General features: G+C 36.6%; 1 protein-coding gene across 2 annotated transcripts in view; it reads right to left on the bottom strand.

Moving 5' to 3' along the window:
* Window positions 1-22,788, bottom strand: part of LOC129744988 (dual oxidase) — a 209,971-nt gene that overhangs the window by 46,124 nt on the left and 141,059 nt on the right. For both annotated transcript variants that reach the window (XM_055737811.1, XM_055737812.1), the window contains exon 3: window positions 21,669-21,749. In XM_055737811.1, coding sequence (XP_055593786.1) covers window positions 21,669-21,749 — 81 coding nt within the window. The remainder of the gene's footprint in view (window positions 1-21,668; window positions 21,750-22,788) is intronic.

Here is a 22,788-nt window from a genome sequence, read left to right as displayed (position 1 = left end):
TACGCAGTGGGGTGGTGAGTCAGATGACCGCAGAGGTAAAATTATAATGGAGATTATGCAGGAACACAATATGATGTTGATCAACGACGAACAAGCTACTAGAATTGACCCGAGGAATGGATCGTTGTCAACGCTTGACTTGACCTTTGTGTCCTGGAATGCCGTCGCACGAATTAGCTGGTCCCTAGATCCAGATCCCAGAAGCAGTGACCATATGCCAATAGTTCTGCGAAGCCACGCCCCACCGACCAACATAACACTTAGACCCCGTTGGATGTACAAGGAAGCAGATTGGAACCTCTATGAACAACGTATCAACAGCAAGCTCAACCCTACAGATAACTACACCATAGTGGAGCTCACCGACGCCATCGTTTCTGCTGCTGCAGAAAGCATACCCAGGACGAAAGGTATTCCTGGACGAAGATCCGTCTCGTGGTGGAATAATGATGTAAAAAGTGCAGTGAAAAGTCGAAGGAAAGCACTCCGGAAATTCCAAAGAGCTGCAAATGGAACCGAAATCAAACAACAACTATGGGAAAGTTACAAAAGTGCCAACAGAACTGCAAAAGAAATTATAACCAACGCCAAGCAACAATCGTGGGACGAATTCCTCTCTGGAATAAATCCAACGTCCACTACGCAAGAGATATGGGGACGAGTATCCTCACTCAGCGGTAAGCGCCGAAGAACGGGCTATAGTTTGATGAATGGCAACAGTTTCACAGACAACCCCAGCGAGGTGGTAGAAATCCTGGCAGATCAATATGAAAAAGTATCGTCGAACGCAAACTATGATGATGAATTCATTGCAATAAAAAATCGCTACGAATCTTGCAATTTTCCGCCAAACTCCTGCGAAGAAGAATGTTACGATAAGGATTTCACCATTGATGAGTTGCTGTATGCAATAGACTCTTGCAAAGGCACATCGGCAGGACCAGACGAAATTGGGTATCCCATGATACGCAACCTACCATATTTCGCAAAAAAAACTACTGTTGGCGAGTTTCAACGAATGCTGGCATCAGGAATATTATCCCGAGAACTGGAAAGAGGGTTACATAATACCAATACCAAAACCCGGCATGATGAAACGAACAGCAAATGAATACCGACCTATCACCTTACTGAGCTGTCTCTCAAAAGTACTTGAGCGAATGGTTAATCGTCGCTTGATGGCAACACTCGAAGAAATGCAGCTCCTTGACGAACGACAGCACGCATTCCGCAAAGGGATGGGAACGAGCACCTATTTTTGCAGTCTTGACGAGAAAATTCAAGCATCGAATGAACGAGGTCTACATGTGGAATTCGCAGCACTCGACTTGGCCAAGGCATACGACCGTACATGGAGACATAACATATTAACGCAACTAAATCGATGGGGAATCCGTGGAAGATTGTTTTCTTTTCTCAAAGATTTCCTCTCCGATCGACATTTCCGAGTGGTCATAGGAGGGACGAAATCAACAAGACGCTGCTTAGAAAACGGAGTACCACAAGGGTCCGTGTTATCAGTGACACTCTTCTTGGTTGCCATGCAGTCAATCTTCGAAACATTGCCGGATGGAATTGATGTTCTCCTCTATGCCGACGATATTCTTGTCATCTCCACAGGACCATTTGCAACATCGGTGCGAAAACGGCTTCAGACGGCAATCTCGACAATAAATCAATGGGCCCACGACATCGGATTTGTAATGTCAGCCGAGAAATCTCAACTGATGCACTGCTGCTCAAGAAAACACCGTGGGAAAGCTCCTCCTCCTCTAAAAATAGGTGAAAACACAATAAACAAGGTAAATTGTATGAAAATTCTGGGAATCTGGATCGACAGGAGGTTTAATTTTAAGAAACACATCAACATCACGAAGAAAGATAGTGCCAAACGACTTTGCTTGCTGCGGTGCATCAGTGGGCGAAGTAAAATTGGTTGCCGGAAAACAATAACAAACATCGGCAAGGCCCTGATTCTTCCGAAAATAACATATGGCATAGAGATAGTGAGTCGCGGCGGATGGCAGACATACAGCAGATTGACCCCAAGCTATAACGGCATCATCCGGTTCGCATCGGGCGCTTTTCCGTCAAGTCCAATTCCTTCACTGATGGCTGAAGCGGGGACCTTGCCTTTCCAGTTTGTTGCCACGGAACTGCTGGCACGTTGCGCTATGCGGTATCAACAAAAAACGACAGAACCAACCACAATCTTTTCCAGAGCAAATTCGTGGTTCGAAACCGAAACAGGAAACAGCCTGCCGAAGATCCAATCTGCTATCGGAATTGTTGAACGTCGATGGGATTCACCGAAACCTGTTATTGACTGGAGCATTAAAAAACTTGTGCGAGCTGGTGAAAACAACAACAGAACCAGGGTAATCTATAGGAATCATGTCGATCAAAAATATAAACGTCATCATCATATTTTTACCGATGGGTCGGTCAACAATGGGTCAGTCGCACTCGGTGTAACCAGTAAAGTTATCGATATTAGTCTGAAACTGCCAGATAGTTGTTCCATCTTCTCCGCTGAAGCAGCCGCAATAAACCATGCCATCGAGATTGCGGAACGGATTGGAGGACCTACTGTTATTTTTAGTGATTCGGCGAGCTGTCTCTCGGCGATCGAATGTGGAACCAATCGACACCCATGGATTAGAATGGCTGAAAATAGCTGCATCAGAAATCGAATATCGTTATGTTGGATCCCAAGTCATTGCGGCATAACGGGAAATCACAGAGCAGATGCTTTGGCAAACGAAGGGCATACAAGTTACCCAATGGATGATTTTGTTCCCTATCAGGATGCACAACGATGGGTACATACTCAACTGCGGTTCCGCTGGGAACAGGAATGGATCAACCAGAACACATCACATCTTCGAAAAATCAAGGAAACCTCTTTCCCCTGGAGTGATCGAAAAAATCGTACCGAACAGAGATGTCTCACGCGATTGCGAATCGGACATACCAGGATAACCCACAGCTTTCTTATGGAACGTACGAGCAGGCCGGTTTGCGAAGACTGTAACATCACACTGGATGTGGAACATATCTTATTACATTGCAGCAAAAATGAATCTGAGCGCAGGAGGTTAGGTCTAGAGACAGATTTAAAAAATGTACTAGCTAGGAATACAAATAGTGAAACCAAGCTGATAGAATTTCTTAAGAAAATTGAAGTACTTGATAAAATATAATGTAACTAGCAATTAAGTTTTCAAATAGAGGCGAATCTACCAAGCAAGCCTCTCTAATAAAATAAATTAAATTAAATTAAAAGCTCTGTCATTCAGTTGTCACACTTGCTTGAATAAACATCAATCTAGTTTAGTCTCTTAGTCAAGTCTTTTATTCTTCTGGGAACACGACATTATTGAAGTAAATAAAGGCAGAGATCTTAAATATTAATTGAAAAACTAATTTAAGATAAGTTTTTGAAAACATATAAAAAAAACTTTTGCTGAAGAAGCTGAAACAGCAGCTTCCATTTTAAAGAACAAATTTGAATTTGACGTACCTACTGTTAAAAATTTGAACAATTATGAAAAATGTTGTAGAGCACACCGGGTCAGCTAGTCTAAAATAAAAATATATGATCTTCATTCTTAGGATAAATTTGTGTCAATATAACTTTCATACATCAATGAAACTTTGCAGCAGACATTCACCTGTGGACTGTTGGGATAAATTAAAAAAAGTTTGCCTTTCGAGTAACTCAAATAATCAAAAAACCAGCTTCAAAATAAGGCAATGTTGTAGAGTAAGGTTGCCAGATTGCCCGGTTTTACCCGGATTTATTCACTTTATTTGGCAAATTAAACAAAACAAAAAATAAACAAACTCCTTTAAAACGAAATTTTTTGAGCAAGTTATATAAAAATAATCATGAAAGGTTTTTTGGAAGCCTAAAATACGATTTAAAACCTATCAAAGAGTTTTGATAAAAAAAATTTTTTTTTTTCTTTTTTTTTCTTTTTTTTCTTGTTTTTTGTTGAGGAATTTTTGAGTTTTAAGAAAATTTGCCCGGATATTGCCCGGATTTATGGTTGTCAATTTGAAATCGAATGTCCGGATTTTGCCAGGTTTTTATATAAAAATTGCCCGGTTTGTCCGGCCTGGATACGTGCTGAAAAAATTCTGGCAACCTTATTGTAGAGTATTGGCCGCACATGAACTAGCTAGATTGTAAGCCCATAGTGTAAGTTAATATCGTAGAGTACAAGTGCTTTTTCGAAGGTGATTTCAGAGATTGGTTGCATACATTAAATTAAAAAGAGCTCTTGAAAATTCTTTGAATTATTAGCAACTAGTTTTGCCGATCTATGCATCTATTATACAACGAATAAAAAGATTTTGAGCATTTTCCCTAGTGAATTTCTCCCACTTGTAAATGGGAAAGAAAAAAAAACATGTTTTTGAAAGATGATCACGAGATCATCGCCGTTTAACCCCAACAACAAAGCACTCAGTCGTAGTTTATTTCACGGTCAGTTAATTGACAAGCAAACAAAAACCTGCACCGAAATGCCATAATGGTCGAAAATTATGCTCATCATGTTCATAATCGATCCTAGGGTAAATGTACCCGAACTTGGCCCCTAAGGCATGGTTGACTATATTTCCCATGATTGTAGTCTTCCTGTAATATGTACCTTCAAAAGTCCTTCGACAAATATGATTGCTAACTAGCCTGAAATGTAGTAAAAATATGTCCTTGCTTAAAAGCGCTGGATAATTTGAGATAAACCTGATCAAACTATTGATTGAAATGCTCCTTATTGTGGCCCCCGTTCCGAATTGTGGCCCTTCATGAGTTCCTTAAATTGGCCGCCTCTAGAAGAAATTTGCCTCACTAATACAACAACAGCCCCCACGAATTCGTTGATTATATCCTGGAAGGAAGCACAACAATGTTTTGTATTGTTTTCGAAAAGTCGGAAGTACGAAATGTCAACCAATTTTTAGAATTGATATTTGCTTGCAGAATTATAATCTTACGTAAAACAGTTTCACATGTTTGTTTCAGTTTTTGGTGTGTTTAAAATTTCTATTATCAGAATGACAATCTAGAACAAATAGGTTCCAAAATATTGCATTGGTTAACATAAATATGTTTATTCACCAAGCAAACAAATCGTTTGTTCAATTTTTTAAATTGAAATCATGATAGATCTGTTTCCATTGAAGTTAACATACGATAGTGAATGTTCATATTTTTTTATTCCACTCCCATAAAAGGAGGAGAGACATTTTAGAAACCATTATGACCGAGGCAAGAAGCAAGCTAAAGCTAAAACTCAAGTAAGCGAACGAGTCTTTGAATCATACCTACATATTTTAAATGTCGCCCTTAGGAATTTTCTAGCAATCTTTTGCGTACATCCGGATAGCAAAACAAGAAAAACTATCGCTCACTCCAACCAGCCTGATAGAAATAGATTGCATCTCACTCGTTCGTTTGGGGACTACAGCCAATGAAAGCGAACAACAAATTTACAAGCTGGGTGAAATTCAAGCTGCATCCCACTCGCACTCATGCAAAATCATCATCCAAACTCGGCAGCGCTTCCTTCGCATATTCCTTTCCTACAGAAAGCACATGTGCTGATGCACAGTGATCCATAATATAAAACAAACTTGGTCAAAATATTATTTTTGATTTCACATGAAATTGAAAACAATAAAATTTAGCTCTTAATAACATAATTTGTCTACATTGTAATGCAATTACTTTTTTTAATAAACATAATATTTAGAATGTCATAATTTGAACTTTGTAACCATTCCTTTAAAGCGACACATATACAGCAAATGTTCATCTCCAGCACAAATAAAATAAAATCAAAACACGCTGAACCTCATTTCCAAATGTGGATTTTTTTTGGGCATGGATAAAGTTACTTCAACGTTTAGATCCAAGATATCGATTCGGATCCGAATCCTGTTTATTTCGTGCTCAGAAGTTGAGAGGAAAAGTTCTAGAAATTTACCAAAAAAAAGGCAGCTAAACTTTTAGTATTATAATTCCAACTAAGATGCCAAATACGCTTGAGAGATAAATAAATTGATTATAGTCCAAAATACGTTTATGGTATTTTTAACTTATTTCAATCATTCTTTTTACTTTCGACCGGTTTTAAATTTCCAAACCACTGTGCACTAACGGCCGACGATTCGGCTGCCGGCTGCCGGCTACCGTCTGCCTGCAGATTTCGTTCTCACACATACATACAAACCTCAATTAGTGGAATTTCATGCCAAGATTAGGCGAAAAAAATGTTTATATTTTCTTCAATTTCAGATCAAATATGTACGTTGTTTGGAGTAGGTTAAAATTTTATATTTTTTGCCACGTTTTGCTGTAACCAACGATATTTTTTAGTGATTTTTTCATAGGGAAGTGTGTTTTTAAAATCGATCCGAAGGTGGCAGATGCACTAGCAAGGTAGGTTCATTTCAGATTTTTTCCGAAAATCGTAATTTTACTTCCAGTTTGTCATGTGAAAAAAAAATTATTACGCAGTTATTTGGATTCAATTGTGGACAAGTGCTATGCAGAATGTAGACAAATGCGATTTTCTTTTATGTTTGATTTATTTTATATTTTTAGGCATATGTTTGACATATAAATTACCAAAATGCATTTTGGCATGCCAAGATAAGGAGCATGCCAAGTTAAGGCTCACTTACCCTATTACACCGCATATGGACGAAAACGAAATAGCGAAAGCACAGGCGGAACATGTAAATTGTAAAATAATATTCCATCACCCTAAAGTTTATGGTCGAGTCTTAGCTCATATAGCTGCATATCTACTCGTATGTTCCGACTTCATCAGTCAGTCCGTCGCCAAGTATCGACTTGCAGTGGATACATTTACAAACTTAAGCTCGACAAGACTGACTGACTTACAACTGGAAGCTGAACGTTTATGTTTTGACTGAAGAGCTGTCACTGAGCAATCTTTTTTTTGCCCTTAAAATTTATGAGCTTCATTCAGACAGGGAGATTCTGCATGCAGATTATGTCCTGCTGGGAACAACACAGACAGTCGATTTCTTTATTTGGTTAAATCATTCGGTGGAATTCAGGTCTGTTGCTCGTAAATCGACTCGATTTAACGACAGACTTCGTATTTTACTCATTCCAAATATACGATATTCTCTCATATTTTGAATGGCAATGTTAATTGTTTTTTCACGGTTAATCAATTTTATTTATGATCTTTCCTTAAACGAAACATGAAGTCGATATTTCTTATTCTTGCTTTCCTTATGCTATGCATCCTTTCTGATGAAGAATGTGTAGGTTCAATTGACATGTTTTTAGGTGCCCTAGTCTACAAAATATGTTTGGCTGAATTGACGACTCGGATGTGTTTTGAACGGGTAATAATTGGATGAAGCTTTACATTATGTATGGTTAAAAGGTCTCTAATTTATTAATTATTATTATTATTATTTACATTTTGTTAACAGAAGAAAATTGTGCAATGCGCAATGTGCATAGCAAAATTGAAAAAAAATCTTTCCAACAATTGTTTTAAAATAACTCAATTGATTCCAGGATTTTGGACGATCTTTTTTTTTTAAAAAAATTGAAAAATGTGTTTGGTATTAAGATTTTTAACGCTCATTTTTCTTTGGAAATGCAAGCGAAAAATAAGTCGACGACCTTAACCAAAGCATGTTTTGAATAATTGAAAGCCATCCAAAAATAATGATGGTAATTTTTTCATGAATAAATTGAAATACACAAAGGGTTGGATACTTGAATAGCGTCCGAAAGATGGAAAGCTTGGAGGAGGATCTGGCTCACTGTTGCAAGGATCAGCCATAAATTTCAAGACATGGATACGAACTGTATGTTGAGTTGGTTGGTGGTCTCTCATTCGGCATGTTAATTATGTTTTCCGTCGTTGAACCACATCATACAGTGCGTTTCTTTTTAGCTTTTCACAGATTCTATTTTAATGAATTTGATTAATCATGTGTGAATTCTTGTCTCTTATAACTTCCTTTAGCATAACTCAACTACTTAAGGTATTTATCTTTTTTCAATTTATATTAAAAGGTTGTTCCAAGACCAAAAAAATATGAAGGACTACTTATTGAAGGGAATAAAATCAAAACCATAGTGAAACAAGATTGATAAAAAAATCGAAAACAGCTAAATTTGAATAGTTGAAAAAAAATCTGTGTTTCGTTATTCAGAAATTTATTGATTAATTTATTAATTTTTTTTCTTTCACCTTTTGTTTTTTAAATAACTTTTGAATAATGGTAGAAATACTTTAAGAATTTTCTGGATTTTTGACAAAACTGTAAGACAATAAAAAAAGGTTTGATATCAATGATCGTTTTTCATGAAGACTGTAAGAACTTGTAAGTAATTTAGACTTCTGCGAAAAAAGTTATGAAAGTTTTTTTTCTTGTTTCCTTTTCCCCATTCTCTTAAATACGGAAATTTTTAGGAATTTTTAATGAAGTTTCAAATCAAATTGAAGTTAAAATATTAAAATTAATACCCATTTAATATTCAAATGATGAGAAGTTTTTATTGAAATAAAAATTCTTTCTAAAATGTTTAAGAACTTATCTTTTTCATCCTTATATTTGGTATTGATTTTAAAATTTTTATATTAATTTTGAAATAAAGTTGAAAGAAAGTAGGATTTTGATTTTTTTTTTCAATAAATATGTCTTTGATTTTCAATTTTGAATTTTATTTGCTATGAAAACTAAATCTTCTTGAAATCCTATAAATCAAAAATTGAAAATAGACTTTGTATGTAGGTAACTTTTGAAATTTTCTGGACCCAATCCACGGAGATAAAACATTTAAAGCTTTAATATTATAAAAGCAAAGTCCAAAACATCGAGTTTCCCAATGTTTACTTTGTTAATTCAAGCGTTCAATGGGGAATTGAACATGTTGATTTGTAAATATGTAATAATCGTAATTTAATATATATCAAATCAATTTTTTGTCACCCCCTGCCTTCCCCTGCGATTTGGCCGAAAATTTTAAAGAGGTGAATTAATGAAGTCTACTGTATTTTAATGCAAAATTTGTTATCTCGCGTGCTGCAAAAGTTATCAAAACAACTTTTAAATCTGTATTTCACTTATAGAACATGAATATGACCTAAAATAGCTATGGACTTGAAGTTCCAAAAAGTTATTCAACTAGCCTTTTTTTAAAACAGGTCCACCATTGCATGAATATGAAATGTGAACAAGCATCACAACAGGGCATATAAAGCATGGATCATCCAAAATCTAGACGCACTGTTTATTATACCATAGCGCTCCTAGTTGTCGGATCTGGAATGTTTTGACAGTACTTTGTTCGGAAATGTTTCCTCTATCAGTGCTGAAAATTTCATAACGATTCGTTTCGTTCCAATAAAGTAATGAAAGCCGCGAGGCGAAAATTAATTTTGGACACCCACGTCAAAAATCCGACGTGGTCTGGTTCAAAAATCGTGAAATCTGATTTTGGGCGGCTTCCTGGCCAAAATTTTTACAAAACCACTGGTCGGGGTGATGTCCCCGCCAAGTTCAAATTCGTTTTTGCCGATAAGTTGGCAAGAATTTGATCTGGCAAGCAGAGGTGCGAAGAGATCCGTTTACGCTACATGCAGTGCCGATTCTTACATCCCGACGTCAGCCACGAAAGAATCATCTTGCAAAGTTGCAAACTGATTGTTTCTCCCTTACGTACAGAACGTCGAACGTGTCTGCAAGCAGGGTTGCCAACATTTTTATTAAAAAATCAGGGAACAGATGAAATAAAAATCAGGAAAAATCAGGCTACGATAAAGTAACGGAAATTTCGCTAAAAGTGACGACCTTTCCGACGACCACTCCTCATTTTCTATCTTATATGTGTTGTGAGCCTACTTGGTTAAATAATTTTACTGAATCAAAGCATCAAAACAATCGCAAGTGTTCCTTCAATTCCCTTTCTTCCTAAGAATTCAAGGGAATCTTTCGATTGCTTTGATTCAGACACATTTCCACTATTTCACTTCAGCAATGGTACCTTATCCAGTTCCTTATTACCCCTTTTTTCATCACATTCGCAAAAATCAGGCATATTTTCAAAAATCAGGCAAATTGCATGGCTTATCAGGTTGTCAGGCAGAGCTTTGAAAAATCAGGCAATACCTGAAAAATCAGGCGCATTGGCATCCCTGTCTGCAAGTAAAATTTAACCGCGCGATGACTGCACGTTCTTAAAATTTCAAACGATTCTCCGAAGTTAAGATCACTTGCAAACAGCGTTGCCAGATTGAAAACCGCTCAAGTTCGTAGATTTTACGAAAATCGAAAAATGTACACAGTAAACGAAAATTACCGAGTTCGGTAATTTTTTTTACAGAAACACTTCTGTAATTCGGATATTTTCGGTAATTGATCAACTTGACGTCTTGTTTTTAACGAGCCTCGTTAATCAGCTATCCACCTACCGAACTTCGTTCATTTATATGTAAACAAATCTCTTCGCAATTAGTTTTCGGTAAAAAAACACCGAAAACTGTAAAGTAAAACTGAAAACTGCCGCTGTCAAGACAAACGTCAAAATGCGTTTGTCTTTTTCTGGCATTTTTTTACATTTTCCTTCGCTCTCTTGCAGTCGTAATAAATGGCCTCAACTTTGATCGTGTGATCGAGCGAGAAGCTGAAAAACTCGTAGCCATTTTTTAAAGTTTGGGTTTCGCGTGTGTGGTGTTGTAAAAAATTCAAACAAAACACATTTCACCCCGTTTCCATTCGGAGCCTTATCTTGAGGTAGGGGAGGTTTGGCCAGTTTAGCGGCTCATTCCGGTCCACATTTTGTCAGCTGCGAAGGGGCAGCAGGTCCCAACAAGAAGACCTACGCCGATAGCTCGCCGAGCGACAGCAGCAGCAGCTCCGAGGAGTACGGCAATAAAGTCAAAGTCTTTAATATTTGTGGTTCCATTGGAGCAGCAGGAAAATACTGTTCCGCCGGTGGGGAAGTGGATTGCCAAGGAAGCTTCGGGAACACCGTTCCAAGGAATCAAATTCCTTTCTGAACAGGAAGAGGTAAAAGTTTAGTTACATTTGTTCCGTGTCGAAATTTTATTGTAACGATTTTCTCTTATTTCTACAGAGGCAATCCGAGCTCGATGACGATCAAAATGAAAATCCGAAGAGTTTTAAAAGGCAATAAAAAAAATGTTTTAAACTAACTCGGTTTTTCGCTCAAGGCGCCTTCTGGAAATGCCGGTAATATTTACCGAAAACTGTCAAATTTTCGGTAATTTCTTCCGAAAACCATAAATCGTATGGTAATTTTAGGTAATGATGCGCTGTGTGCACACATAGCGGGATGATTCGATTCGAGCACAGTGTATGCATCATAAGCTAAAATTATCAAACGTTTTTTGGTTGCATGTATCATACACAGTAAACGAAAATTACCGAGTTCGGTAATTTTTTTACCGAAATCCTAACATGTGTAAATCGTTAAACTGTTCGGTAAAAAATAAACGAACATCGGTAAATGAAGAGTCTATTTACCGATGTTCGTTAATTTTTTACCGAAAAATTTACCGAATAGTTTAACGATTTACACATGTTAGGATTTCGGTAAAAAAATTACCGAACTCGGTAATTTTCGTTTACTGTGTAAGCTGAAAGTGCCGAACATTTTACGGGTATCAGTAAAAATTACCGAAAATTTTACAGTTTTCGTTAAATATTACCGGTATGTCGGTAAAAATTACTGAAATTTCGGTAAAAATTACGGGTTTTTCGGTAAAAGTTACCGATTTTTCTGTAACTTTTACCGAAATTTTCCGGCATTTAGAGAATATTTACCGGCATTTCGGTAATAGTTACAGGTATTTCGGTAACTTATACCGGTCGTTCGGTAAATAATACCAAACATTTACAGCTTTTCGGTAAAAAAATTACGGTATTTCGGTAATAGTTCTAGATAATTGGGTAAAAATTACAGGTATTTCGGTAATAATTTCAGGTTTTCGGTAATTTATTAAGGTATTACAGTAAATTCTACCAGTTGTTCGGTATATACTACCGAGCTTTTATAGTTTTCCTTTTAAACATTACCGACCTTTCGGTTATAATTACAGGCATTTTGGTTCAACAATACCGGTTGTTCGGTAATATAGCAAACTGTCACGTTGACAACTGTCATAATTTGACAGATGATCTTAGATATGATCAGCCGAGGTTCGGTAAAGTTTTACCGAAAAAGGTCTGTAATATTTGACAGCTGTCACTTCTCTGCCATGAGAAAAATTACCGAACGGTTTAACGAACTCCACATGTTAGGATTTCGGTAAAAAAATTACCGAACTCGGTAATTTTCGTTTACTGTGTACTGATTTCGGCAAAATAAAACTTGATGACCTTTTTTTTTGGTCGCCAGGTCTTATTTTCATTTAGCCGCAGAATCCCTTGAATTTTTTCGATTATCCGTAGAAAATCCGTAGGAAATGCTGAAAATCCGTAGATTTCGAGCATCGATCCGTAGCTCCGTAGGAATGCTGAAAATCCGTAGAACTACGGAGAAATCCGTAGATCTGGCGAGGCTGCTTGCAAACTTGCAAGCCCGAAGATAAAATCCCTTAAGCCGAACAGAAAGAATCATTTCCGAAGATAGCTACAGTCTGCAAGTTGCTTGCTTGCAGCGCCGTGATGCGATGTAGGACGTTTGCAAGCTTGCAAGTTGCAGACGCTAGAATCCTCCTTGGGCGGATCAATATGTAAAGTCTGCTTCATTTAATATTGGAACACAAACAATTGCGTGTAGTTCAGTCATTTATTAACGAATTCATAATTTGTTTTTCATACAAATGTAGCATTTTCTTTACTCTTTCATAAAAAAAAATTAAAAAAATTATTCATTGCTGTTTCGAAGAAATTCTCGTACTTTTCCCGTAATACGGCAAATTAGGCGGCGCACACCCTTTTCGTCCACCGTTTTGGCGATTTGATTCCACCAGTTCTTCATTTGAGTCATGTTCCTAACAAGTTTTCCCTTTGCCTTAAGCCTCCGCTTCGTGATTGCCCAGTATTTCTCTATCGGCCGGAACTGGGGGCAGTTTGGGGGGTTGAGGTCCTTCGGTATTACGCTGACCCCGTTCGTTGCGTACCATTCCATAACCGTTTTGCTGTAATGGCAGCTTGCGAGGTCCGGCCAAAACATTACATTAGGCACTCTTTTTTGTAGACTTCTGATGTCATTGTCTTGTCAGTGAGAAAGACTTTGGTTTTCTGTCCACAACTGCATATCCCCTGCCAAATCATGTACTTGCGGGCGAATTTATCCGCAAACACGAACTTAAATTTTGCAGGTACATCCCCCCGAGCCGTCGCCAAATAAAATTTTTGACCTGGGATTTGCCCAAAGTCCGCCTTCACGTAGGTCTCATCGTCCATCAGAATACATCCGTCGAACTTGGTCAGCACTTGGTCGTACAGCTTTCGAGCACGGATTCTGGCCACATTGTTCTGCTTCAGCGTCCGATTTGGCTGTTTGCTGGCTCGGAATGACCTTTTTCCTTCCCGAAATCGAATTCGTCGCACCGTACTGTGAGCGGCCTGGAACTTATTGGCCAAATCGCGGTCTGAAAGATTGGGATTCCTCTTGACGGCCTTGATGACTTTCCCACGCAGTTTCCGGTCGACAGTTCCACTCCGACGCTTCGAATGCGGCTTCCGAGCCGTCGTCAATGTTTCCTTGTACTGCTTGATAACACGCCATACGGTATTTCTGGGTGTTTTAAGCTGTTTAGCTAGCTTCGATGCCGACAACAATGGATTTTCAAGATAACTGTGCACAATTTGATCTCTCCGTTCGGCTTCCATGGCGGTTGTTTTCAAAATGCTATTGTTTGGTGTTGTGACATAAATACATGGTGAAAAGTAATGAATTTCCCGACACGTGGGTGAAAGAAGTTTCCAAATCCGTCCACTAGGAGCGCCACAATGAGCAAAAGAATTTGTTCCAATATTAAATGAAGCACACTTTATGTTCCCCCAACGACGATGTTTGTTTGCAAATTTGCTTGTTACCAAATCCAAACGTTCGTCGGCTCGTTCTTGTGTGGTTCGGTTCGCTCCATCAATCTGAGCCGACAGCCGAGCACGCGGAGGAAGAAAGTGATACCAAAATGTCAACCATTCTTTCAGTCGTCGTTCGGCTAGGAACGCGTGCGGACTCTACCCGTATGACGCTCTCAAGGATATCAGCACCAACACGAGAAAAGGGTCTATGTTCATTTATAACGTTTCGAGAAAAACGCGTTTGAAAATTTTTCAATCTTTTTTTAATCGCTAATTAAAATTCACGAGGAATCTTTCAAGTCTATATAGTCAAAACGATGCGTAGGATCATTCTAAATATGTTTTTATCGATGCGACGGTATTATCATGGAAAAATAGCTCGCAATTGTTTATAGACCCTAGCTGGAGTATGAAATTTGTCTAATTGTTTTTTACACCCTTTGCTTTGTACTGTATGTCTCATATGTGTGAGTGGGATGGAGATAAAATTTCTCCTTTTTTTTGACAAAGGCTTATGGTTCTCGCTACAGGAGTGAGTGAATAGCTTTCCGCATATTTCCCCTTTTAATGTTTTGCATCTAGACCGTTTGCTTTGTTGTGGAGTAAAGGGTGTAAAAGACAATCTGTGTGAGGATAATGTCATTTTATGGCTCTAAATTTTTTAGATCCTTTGCTCAAACTGCATTATAAATCTTACGAAAACTGAAAAGCTAAAAACGGTTTTTGTGTTAAGTAGAGCTCCTATTGGGCTATTTGAATCCACTGAAAACGGGTTTTGTTTATTTTGTCTTTTATACCCTTTTCTCATGTTGGTGCTGATATGTTTATAAGTAAGTGGTTATAAGTAAGAAACGAACCGAGCACGAAAGCACCAGATCCTTCAGAGCGTCATGCAGGTAGAGTCCGCACGCGTTCCTTGCCGAACGACGACTGAAAGGCAGGGTTGCCACGTATTTTCAAAAAATGTCTGGAACAATTGGGTCGAAATGTCTGGAAATGGGTATAAATGTCTGGAACATTGTAGTGTTGAGCTAGTCGGGGAAAAAACCGCCCGAACATCAAATTTTTCTGATCATTTCACCGACCAGTTCAAAAATTGATTCTTTTATTTTCTTTGGGTTATTGTATAAAGCTTTATTATTCCTTTTAGAAAATTAGAAAAATGATATCACGTTGAGCTTTTGTCGGTTCCAAAATGCAAAGTTTCAACAGCTTTATCCAGTTATTGAGTTAATCTTTACCAAAATAAATAATTTTTCAAAAATAAGAATGCATTTGGTTGGTAATGCACATCACAAATCCGTGAAAACGAAACACATCAACCACTATCTCAATGTTTGGCTATGAAAAATGATGCAGAGAATTTCTATCCTCCCTACCCAGGTGTTGAGAAACTGATTTCAATACTAAAATTTTAAAATAATACGTCATATCAAAAATTAAAAGTTCAGAATATAAACCATCTGCTTAGCAATTCATATTCCGGAATCCAGGTTCATTTAGAAATTCTTATTTTAGATCGCAGATTCATTGTTTTAAAATAAAACTATGGATTTTAAATTAAAAGTGATCGGGATCCAAATTGAAAAAAAAAAATAAAGTTAAAGATTTTGTTCATTTCTGATTGCATACAGTCATATCTAGATTAATAATATTGAAAAACCTTTTTTCATTGTTAAAACCTTTCTATCAAGTAATGCTAAACATTCAGGTTAAAAAATGGATTTAGAATTTTTCCTCGGAGGAGAAATTGTAAATGTAAAAGATATTTTAAGCACGACTCTTGAAGTATATTTTCACAGCGTGAATTAGTTTGTGTTTAAAATAACTTGTATGCGAACCATTCAGTGGATTCTAGGGCATTATGACCGGAAGTTATAGATTATCGAAAAACACTGTAAATATAAAAAGCAAATTATTTAAATCTTCGTGTCGAGCATTTTTCCAACGAGGCTTGTCGAGATAATTTTTGTAACATTAAATAACATAACTTGAGTACATACGATTTCAAACAAGACATCGTAGGTTTCGATGTTTATGAATTCAGAATATCAATATTCTGATTTCACTTTTAGATAACTATTCAGATTAAAGTTTTCGTTAAAGACAACTAACGCCATTTTGAGAAATCTCAGCCAAGTTTATCAGAGCCTAGATTGCGACGTTGAATTAGTTAATGTCTACTTTTTCAGTGGTTATGAAACGTCTAAAACTGTTTTTTCAATTTCTTTTGCAATTTCACAATATAAACCAACAGAGCTGCTGAATGTTAACAAAAATAGTATTTGATTTGGAAAGTTTGAAGCGTTTGTGTCTGGCGTTAAATTTGATAAGTTGTGATGTATGTAGATGATCCAGTTTGGAATGTTACGTAAATAGGCACATTATTGTGAATTTTTAATAACTACTTGTTGTAATGAAGTTGATCAATAAGATGTTTATACTAGAAACAAATGTAAATTGATTACAGAGTTTTTGTTTCTAGTAACTGATTCGAGTTGGGAAATACGCCCATTAAACAATTTTTCCTGAGTTTTTCGGATTCTGGTTTAGAAATCATATCAGTCTTTTCATTTCAGGTTTCATATTGAAATAATAAATAAGTTCGGGCATATCAAAAAATTTCTTGCAAACCTTACCATTTCGAAACCGCTCTTTCTCTGTCTCAAATTTGGGAAAATTTCCGAAAAACCAGTCACTTTTCGAGAACGGGACGCAAGAACGCATTCATGACACGGAAACACCAAGAAAAGAATGTCACATGGCCGCCAGCTGGTCGCATTGTATTTGGATATGCTTTTTCACACAGCCCAGTGATGAAATAAGTTCGGGACGAAATGATTCCAAATTCTCCCAGTATGCACGTTCGGACCGAGTAATGTCAAAATAGTAGACAGTTTTCGTCTGAATTCGGACGATTATGATTCAAACTTGGTCACAGTCATTTGGTGGGAAAAAAATTACTGGGCTGTTGATTAGAGCGAAGTGAGCTCGAACAATTCTACTCCACCCCAGTCAGTTAAAGTAGTCAATGACGCCAAAATACATTAAAATTTTGGAAAAAAAACTTTGTCAATCAAAAAATGTCTGGAATTGTCTGGAAGAAATACTAAAAATCTGGATGTCTGGATACAAAAAAAAAAGTCTGGCCGGAGGTCAAAAAGTCTGGAAGATCCAGATAAAATCTGGAAGGTTGACATCCCTGCTGAAAGGATGGTTGACAAATTGCAACTTTGCAAGATGATTTTTTCGTGGCTGACGTCGGGCTGTAAGAATCGGCTTAAAGTCGTGCGCTGCATGCTACATGAAGGAATCTCATTGCACCTCTGCTGGCAAGGTATTTGCAGCTGCGGACGAAAAACCCCGGTTTTTGTGAAAAACAAGACCATGGACTTCGAAATGTACAAGGAGGAGTGCCTTAAAAAACGTTTCGTACATTAGATCTCACAAAGGACCAATAAACTTTTCGCCAAATTTGGCAAGCTGCCACTGCAGCTAGGAGGTACTACAGTGGAATCGGGCAACGGATGGATTTTGTCGAAAAGGACAACAACCCATCCAACTGCCCTCAATTCCGCCCTATCGAAAACTTTTGGGCAATTGTCAAGCAGAAGATGAAGAAGAATGGTAGGACGACTCGGGAAGCAACAGAGATGAAGAGATTGTGGAACAAAATGGCCACTGCGATCAGTGAATAGAGTGTCCAAATTATGATGAGTGGTTCTCGACGAATAGTTCGAAATTTCATCAAAACAACATCGGAATAATTTTTTTCTTATTTTTCCTTTGAAGTGCAATAAAAACCCTATATTTTGGTTACAAAATTTTTTTATTTTATTTACATAGCTCCGAGATAGACCCTTTTTAATGCGTCCAGATTTTGCTTGATCCATGCTTTATCAATGCACTTGGCATTCCTGAACACCCAAAAAATCAAAGCACGAACATCTGTGTATCGCTTTTCCACAGGGCGAATTTGTCGATATTAGTACCGGAAAATCTCGTTTATCGGGCGCGCTTGTCAAAAATCGATTCTGTTCTTCTATGGTTTGAGATTAGGGCTGAGGCCTCCTGCTAGGATGGTGTTCGTGTAGAACTGTCAATATATCCTAATGAAACCCCACTCTCCTTTATTCTATTTAGGTGCACTGATTCTCATGTCAGAAGCTTTTTGGTTTTATTCCAAATTTCAATTCATGATCGATTTCTGGTGTTTCGGAAATAGAGATTTCCAATTCGTGAACTAGACTGCTAAAAATTTATTTTCCAGCAAATTTATAATTCAGAATATAGAACACTGTTATGAACAATTCATTAATCACTTTCCGGAAAAAGCTTCGAATTTTCATATTGAATGTGTATTTTATTATTGATATTATTCCTAGCTAAATTCAAGTTTCAAACTTAAAGCACCACAGCACATACCCCGCCCCCTCCCCATGGACGCGTCCTGCGCACGGACCTGTATTTTTTATATATAATTCCATATGTGCAACATAAAGTTTAATTAATGTAATAGTATTTAATCAAATCAACCACTTAAAATTGTTGAAAACAAAGTTGATGTTGAAAATTTGATATCTTCTTTTTCTGTTTTACCAAAAAAAAAAATCAATGAACGACATTAGGTTCAGTACGTGAACTTTTGACAAAAATGAACAATTTTGAATTTTCTTGAAAATTTAAATTCGACCACATTTTTACATACACGAGTGCCTCCAAAAACACTTATTTATGCTATCAAACGTAAACAATAGGTTGAATTTTTTTTTTAAATTTTATATATGACACACTATTCATCTAAGGTTTTACGATCCATTAAAAGTGAAATGTATGAAAACCTTCAAAAATCATCAAAAAGGATGAAAGATTTTCAACAAAGATGTTTGGTTTTGAAATCCAGGCGAATTATTTAAAATTTGGGCTTAAAATTAAGAAGAAAGTCCAATTTGATGTAGTTCTCACCCTTGCTTAGCTCAAAATACAAATAATTAAATTTTCAAGAAAAGTGAGAAATGTTGTTTCATAATAAAACCCCACAAATGCTTTTTACTGCAGGTCATCTTGAATAAATTTAAGTGGAAGATTGATTTTTTAATATAATTAAACCATCCTGAACATTTAAACTCTCTACAATCAATAACTAAGTAGGAAGAATACTATTTCTAGTCTTGATACAATCAGTGATGACAAGTTTTATTAGATTTTCCTAATGAAACAATAATCACTCTGTTTGTCAAATTACAACTCGTTTCCCTGAATTTGTATCACTTTGATGTTGTCTACAAAGCTGTAACCATGGAAATTTTCCATTAGATTATGTTATTGGCATATAGAATGAGATTAACGCTAAAGATAAGACAAGCGTTTTAACAGTGACTAGTACACTCAGGCAAATTTTTATTACGATATTCATAAGATACGTCTTATGAACCACTTTTAGGAGTGTAAATGTATTAATCATAAGAGTCTTATGAAATTCTTTAAATTTTCATAGGATTATCTTATGATAGGAAGAAGAAACGGCATTGTGAAAAAAACAATGAACACATTCATTCATTCCAACAGTTTTTCATCGTCTAACGGTACGAAGCACTCGCCAGTTGAAAGTTATAAGTTTTCTTAAATAGTTAAATGTAATTTTCATCTCCTGAATGGTAAGTTTGATTTGAAGTGCATTTAATGCATTTGGTTTAATTATAAACCAAAACATATTTTTTGTTTACTTTTCAGCAAGCTGATCGGCAAAAAAACGAAACGTCGAAAAATTGGATGCGGCAAAAATTTATTGGTGGAACTGGGTGTTGATGTGCTGCTGATGGTGACCATGAATGATTTAATTTAGTTTTGGAAAACAATAAAGTAAATGTTTCTGCATCAAATATCTTAAATTATTCTTATTTGTTTTTGATATTCGACTGAGTTAAATTTTTTTTAAATTGGTTGATGAACGGCTTTTCAGTCAATTTTTAAAATCAAAACGATTGTTATTTATTACTATCCAGACGTTTCGGCTATTTGTTGTAGCCTTCTTCAGTGGAAAATAATTGTCAAGTTCGTTTCTTGTCTAGTTTCTATTGTAGCTAAATTCAACCATTGGTCTTTAGCTACAATAGAAACTAGACAAGAAACGAACCTGACAATTATTTTCCACTGAAGAAGGCTACAACAAATAGCCGAAACGTCTGGATAGTAATAAATAACAATCGTTTTGATTTTAAAAATTGACTGAAAAGCCGTTCATCAACCAATTTTAAAAATTATTCTTATTAGAAAGTGATTTCCGATTTTTATAAGAGCCTCTTATGAAAAGCTACAAACTCTTATTGCAGTAGGCGTTCATCTTCAGAATTCATTTGCGTCATAAGACAATCTTATGAATTTAAATGATTTTTATTATGGCACTTCTTCATAAGAGAATCTTATGGCAAACATAATAGTATTTTTCTGAGTGTATGATTTTGTCTTTGAAAAATCCATGAAAAAGGGTAAAAAAAAACTTCAAAAAACTAAATTGTTCTATACTCCCCGATGGATTGTTTCAAATTTGGGCTCAAATGAAAGGGGAAAGTCTCAGCTTTCGAATGGTGCAAAAATTAGCAATAAATACTTATTTTCAAAAAATAAAGTTTTCACTCAAAGCCATCTTTTGAACATTTCTGTAAGGCTAAGCGTTGTTCATATTTGTAAATTTATGATCATCAAAACTAAAAGGAAGCATTTTTTTTAAAACCATTTAAACTTCATGAACAGTTTCGCACAAGGTTTGAGCATTTGAAAATATTATTTTAGTCTTGACCTTTCAGGTTCTTTCAAATTTCGTGAAACTTTTCAGGAACAATTAAATCCGAGAACATTCGTAATCTACTACATCAAATGAGAAAGGAATATTATTCCAATTCACAGATGGTCTGCTCTGTTTTGGGTAGTTTTGAGTGTAATACGTTACTGACATTAAATGAGGCCCTCAGGATCAGAAGGGGGCAAGTGCCAAAATCATCAATTTTCAGTTAAGTACACCCAACGTTTTTTCATGTTTCAATGTTCATCTGGTGCAAAACTCAGAATTTTTATAATTTTTTGATAACTTTTTCGATTGTATTAAAAGTGCTCGAATTCGAAAATGAATATAAAAAATCGAGCACTTTCACAACTTTGAAGCGCGTTTTCTCGAAACTATCATTTAGGCACTAGCACCCCTCTGATCCCAATGATGTATCTTTTTTTTTTTTTTCTTTATTATAGAGACTTTCAGCCTCGGGCTGGTTCGTCTCTTCGATGATGTATCAATGATACATTGTATCATCTCAAAGGATGAAAATCCTTGAAAAAGCAAACTCACTGAAGCAGAATTCACCTTCGTGTATTGGGAATTTTAATCTCAACTGTTAAAAATGAGAATTTTTAGAAAAGAAAATATTCATGAATACACTCTAGCTGAACAAAGCAATAAAACGAAATATTCCAAACGAGAGAATTTCCTGAGATACGACTATGAAAATCATTCAGATAGGAAAAACAAGTTGACTGATTTGAGCCACTCTTGGTACTTAACATCATATGCTTTTTTATTTCTTAAAAATTAATTGGACACTTACCAACTGCTCCCCAATCGGGATGTGCCAGATTATTGTACCAGCCATCGTAGCGCTGTTTTTCTACATGACTCATCAGCCGATCTGAAAAAAAAAGTTAAAAAAGATTATGTTAATTTTAAAATGAAGAAATCTAAACAGCAGAATCATTATCCGGGTCAGGGGAAGGATTACAGATGCACAAATATTTTTCTTAATGCTTTCATTTTTTTCTGTTCTAGAATGTCTTGACACATTTTTATTAAACGATACTGCTGAACCTTTTAAAGTACTTTCTAATACTATGCAAATTGAACATTAAATTGCTACTGCTTCTTGTTTCTAATTGCCAGGATCAGATCAGATGCGTCGGCCAAGGTAAACTCTAACTACCGTCTGGCTGTGCAAACCGAGTGAATGGACTGCACTTATGTAGATGACGATGCAGTTTTTCAACAAGGACGGGTTTTAAATCGAGCAAAAACACTCCTAGTTTTCCAGCTACCAGATTGTCGCTAGCTAACAAGTGCCATCCAAACGATTGTTGCGGTTTGCGTATTGTCACCCCTTTTGAGGTTAGGTCCCGCTCTCACGATCCGATAGAACCTTCACGAGTTGAGAATCGAACGTTCCCAACTATTTCGGGTTCCATTCTTGTTGCCGTTGAAGTTGTTTGTAACAAGATTCCAGAGGTCACTGTCCCTATTGTAAATCAATCAACTAATATCAATGGGAGTTTTTGTGTGCCCTCTCAAAACAACCAGGTCATCTGATGAGGACGGCGACCGACGCTCGATTTTAGAAACGTGTGAAGTTATTCGACGATCATAAAACCTTGCCGGGGAACATCTTAGCGACTCACGATCAATTAAATCACGAAATCATTCAGTGAATGTGTAGCCTCCGCGATCGTTACTGAATGGCAATGTTTGTTAACACGTGCCCACATTCGCTTGATTTTCGTTCGAGAAAAATGTCCAGTCGAATCGATTGCTCGACCTACACGTGAAGGAGCGTCCGGCGGTTGGCAGCAAGTAACGCACATGTCCTCTAGAGTCGCATTAAATAATTGCTTCCAGTTCATGTGTTAGCTAGTATTTCAGTGAGAATTCAGAATTCATCCGAATTAACGAGTCTTAAAATA

The sequence above is a fragment of the Uranotaenia lowii genome, chromosome 2 (assembly GCF_029784155.1).
Source record: "Uranotaenia lowii strain MFRU-FL chromosome 2, ASM2978415v1, whole genome shotgun sequence".
In the NCBI taxonomy this organism is placed as follows: Eukaryota; Metazoa; Arthropoda; class Insecta; order Diptera; family Culicidae; genus Uranotaenia; species Uranotaenia lowii.
Note: the sequence above shows the minus strand (reverse complement) of the source record. Positions and strands in the feature narration are given on the sequence as shown.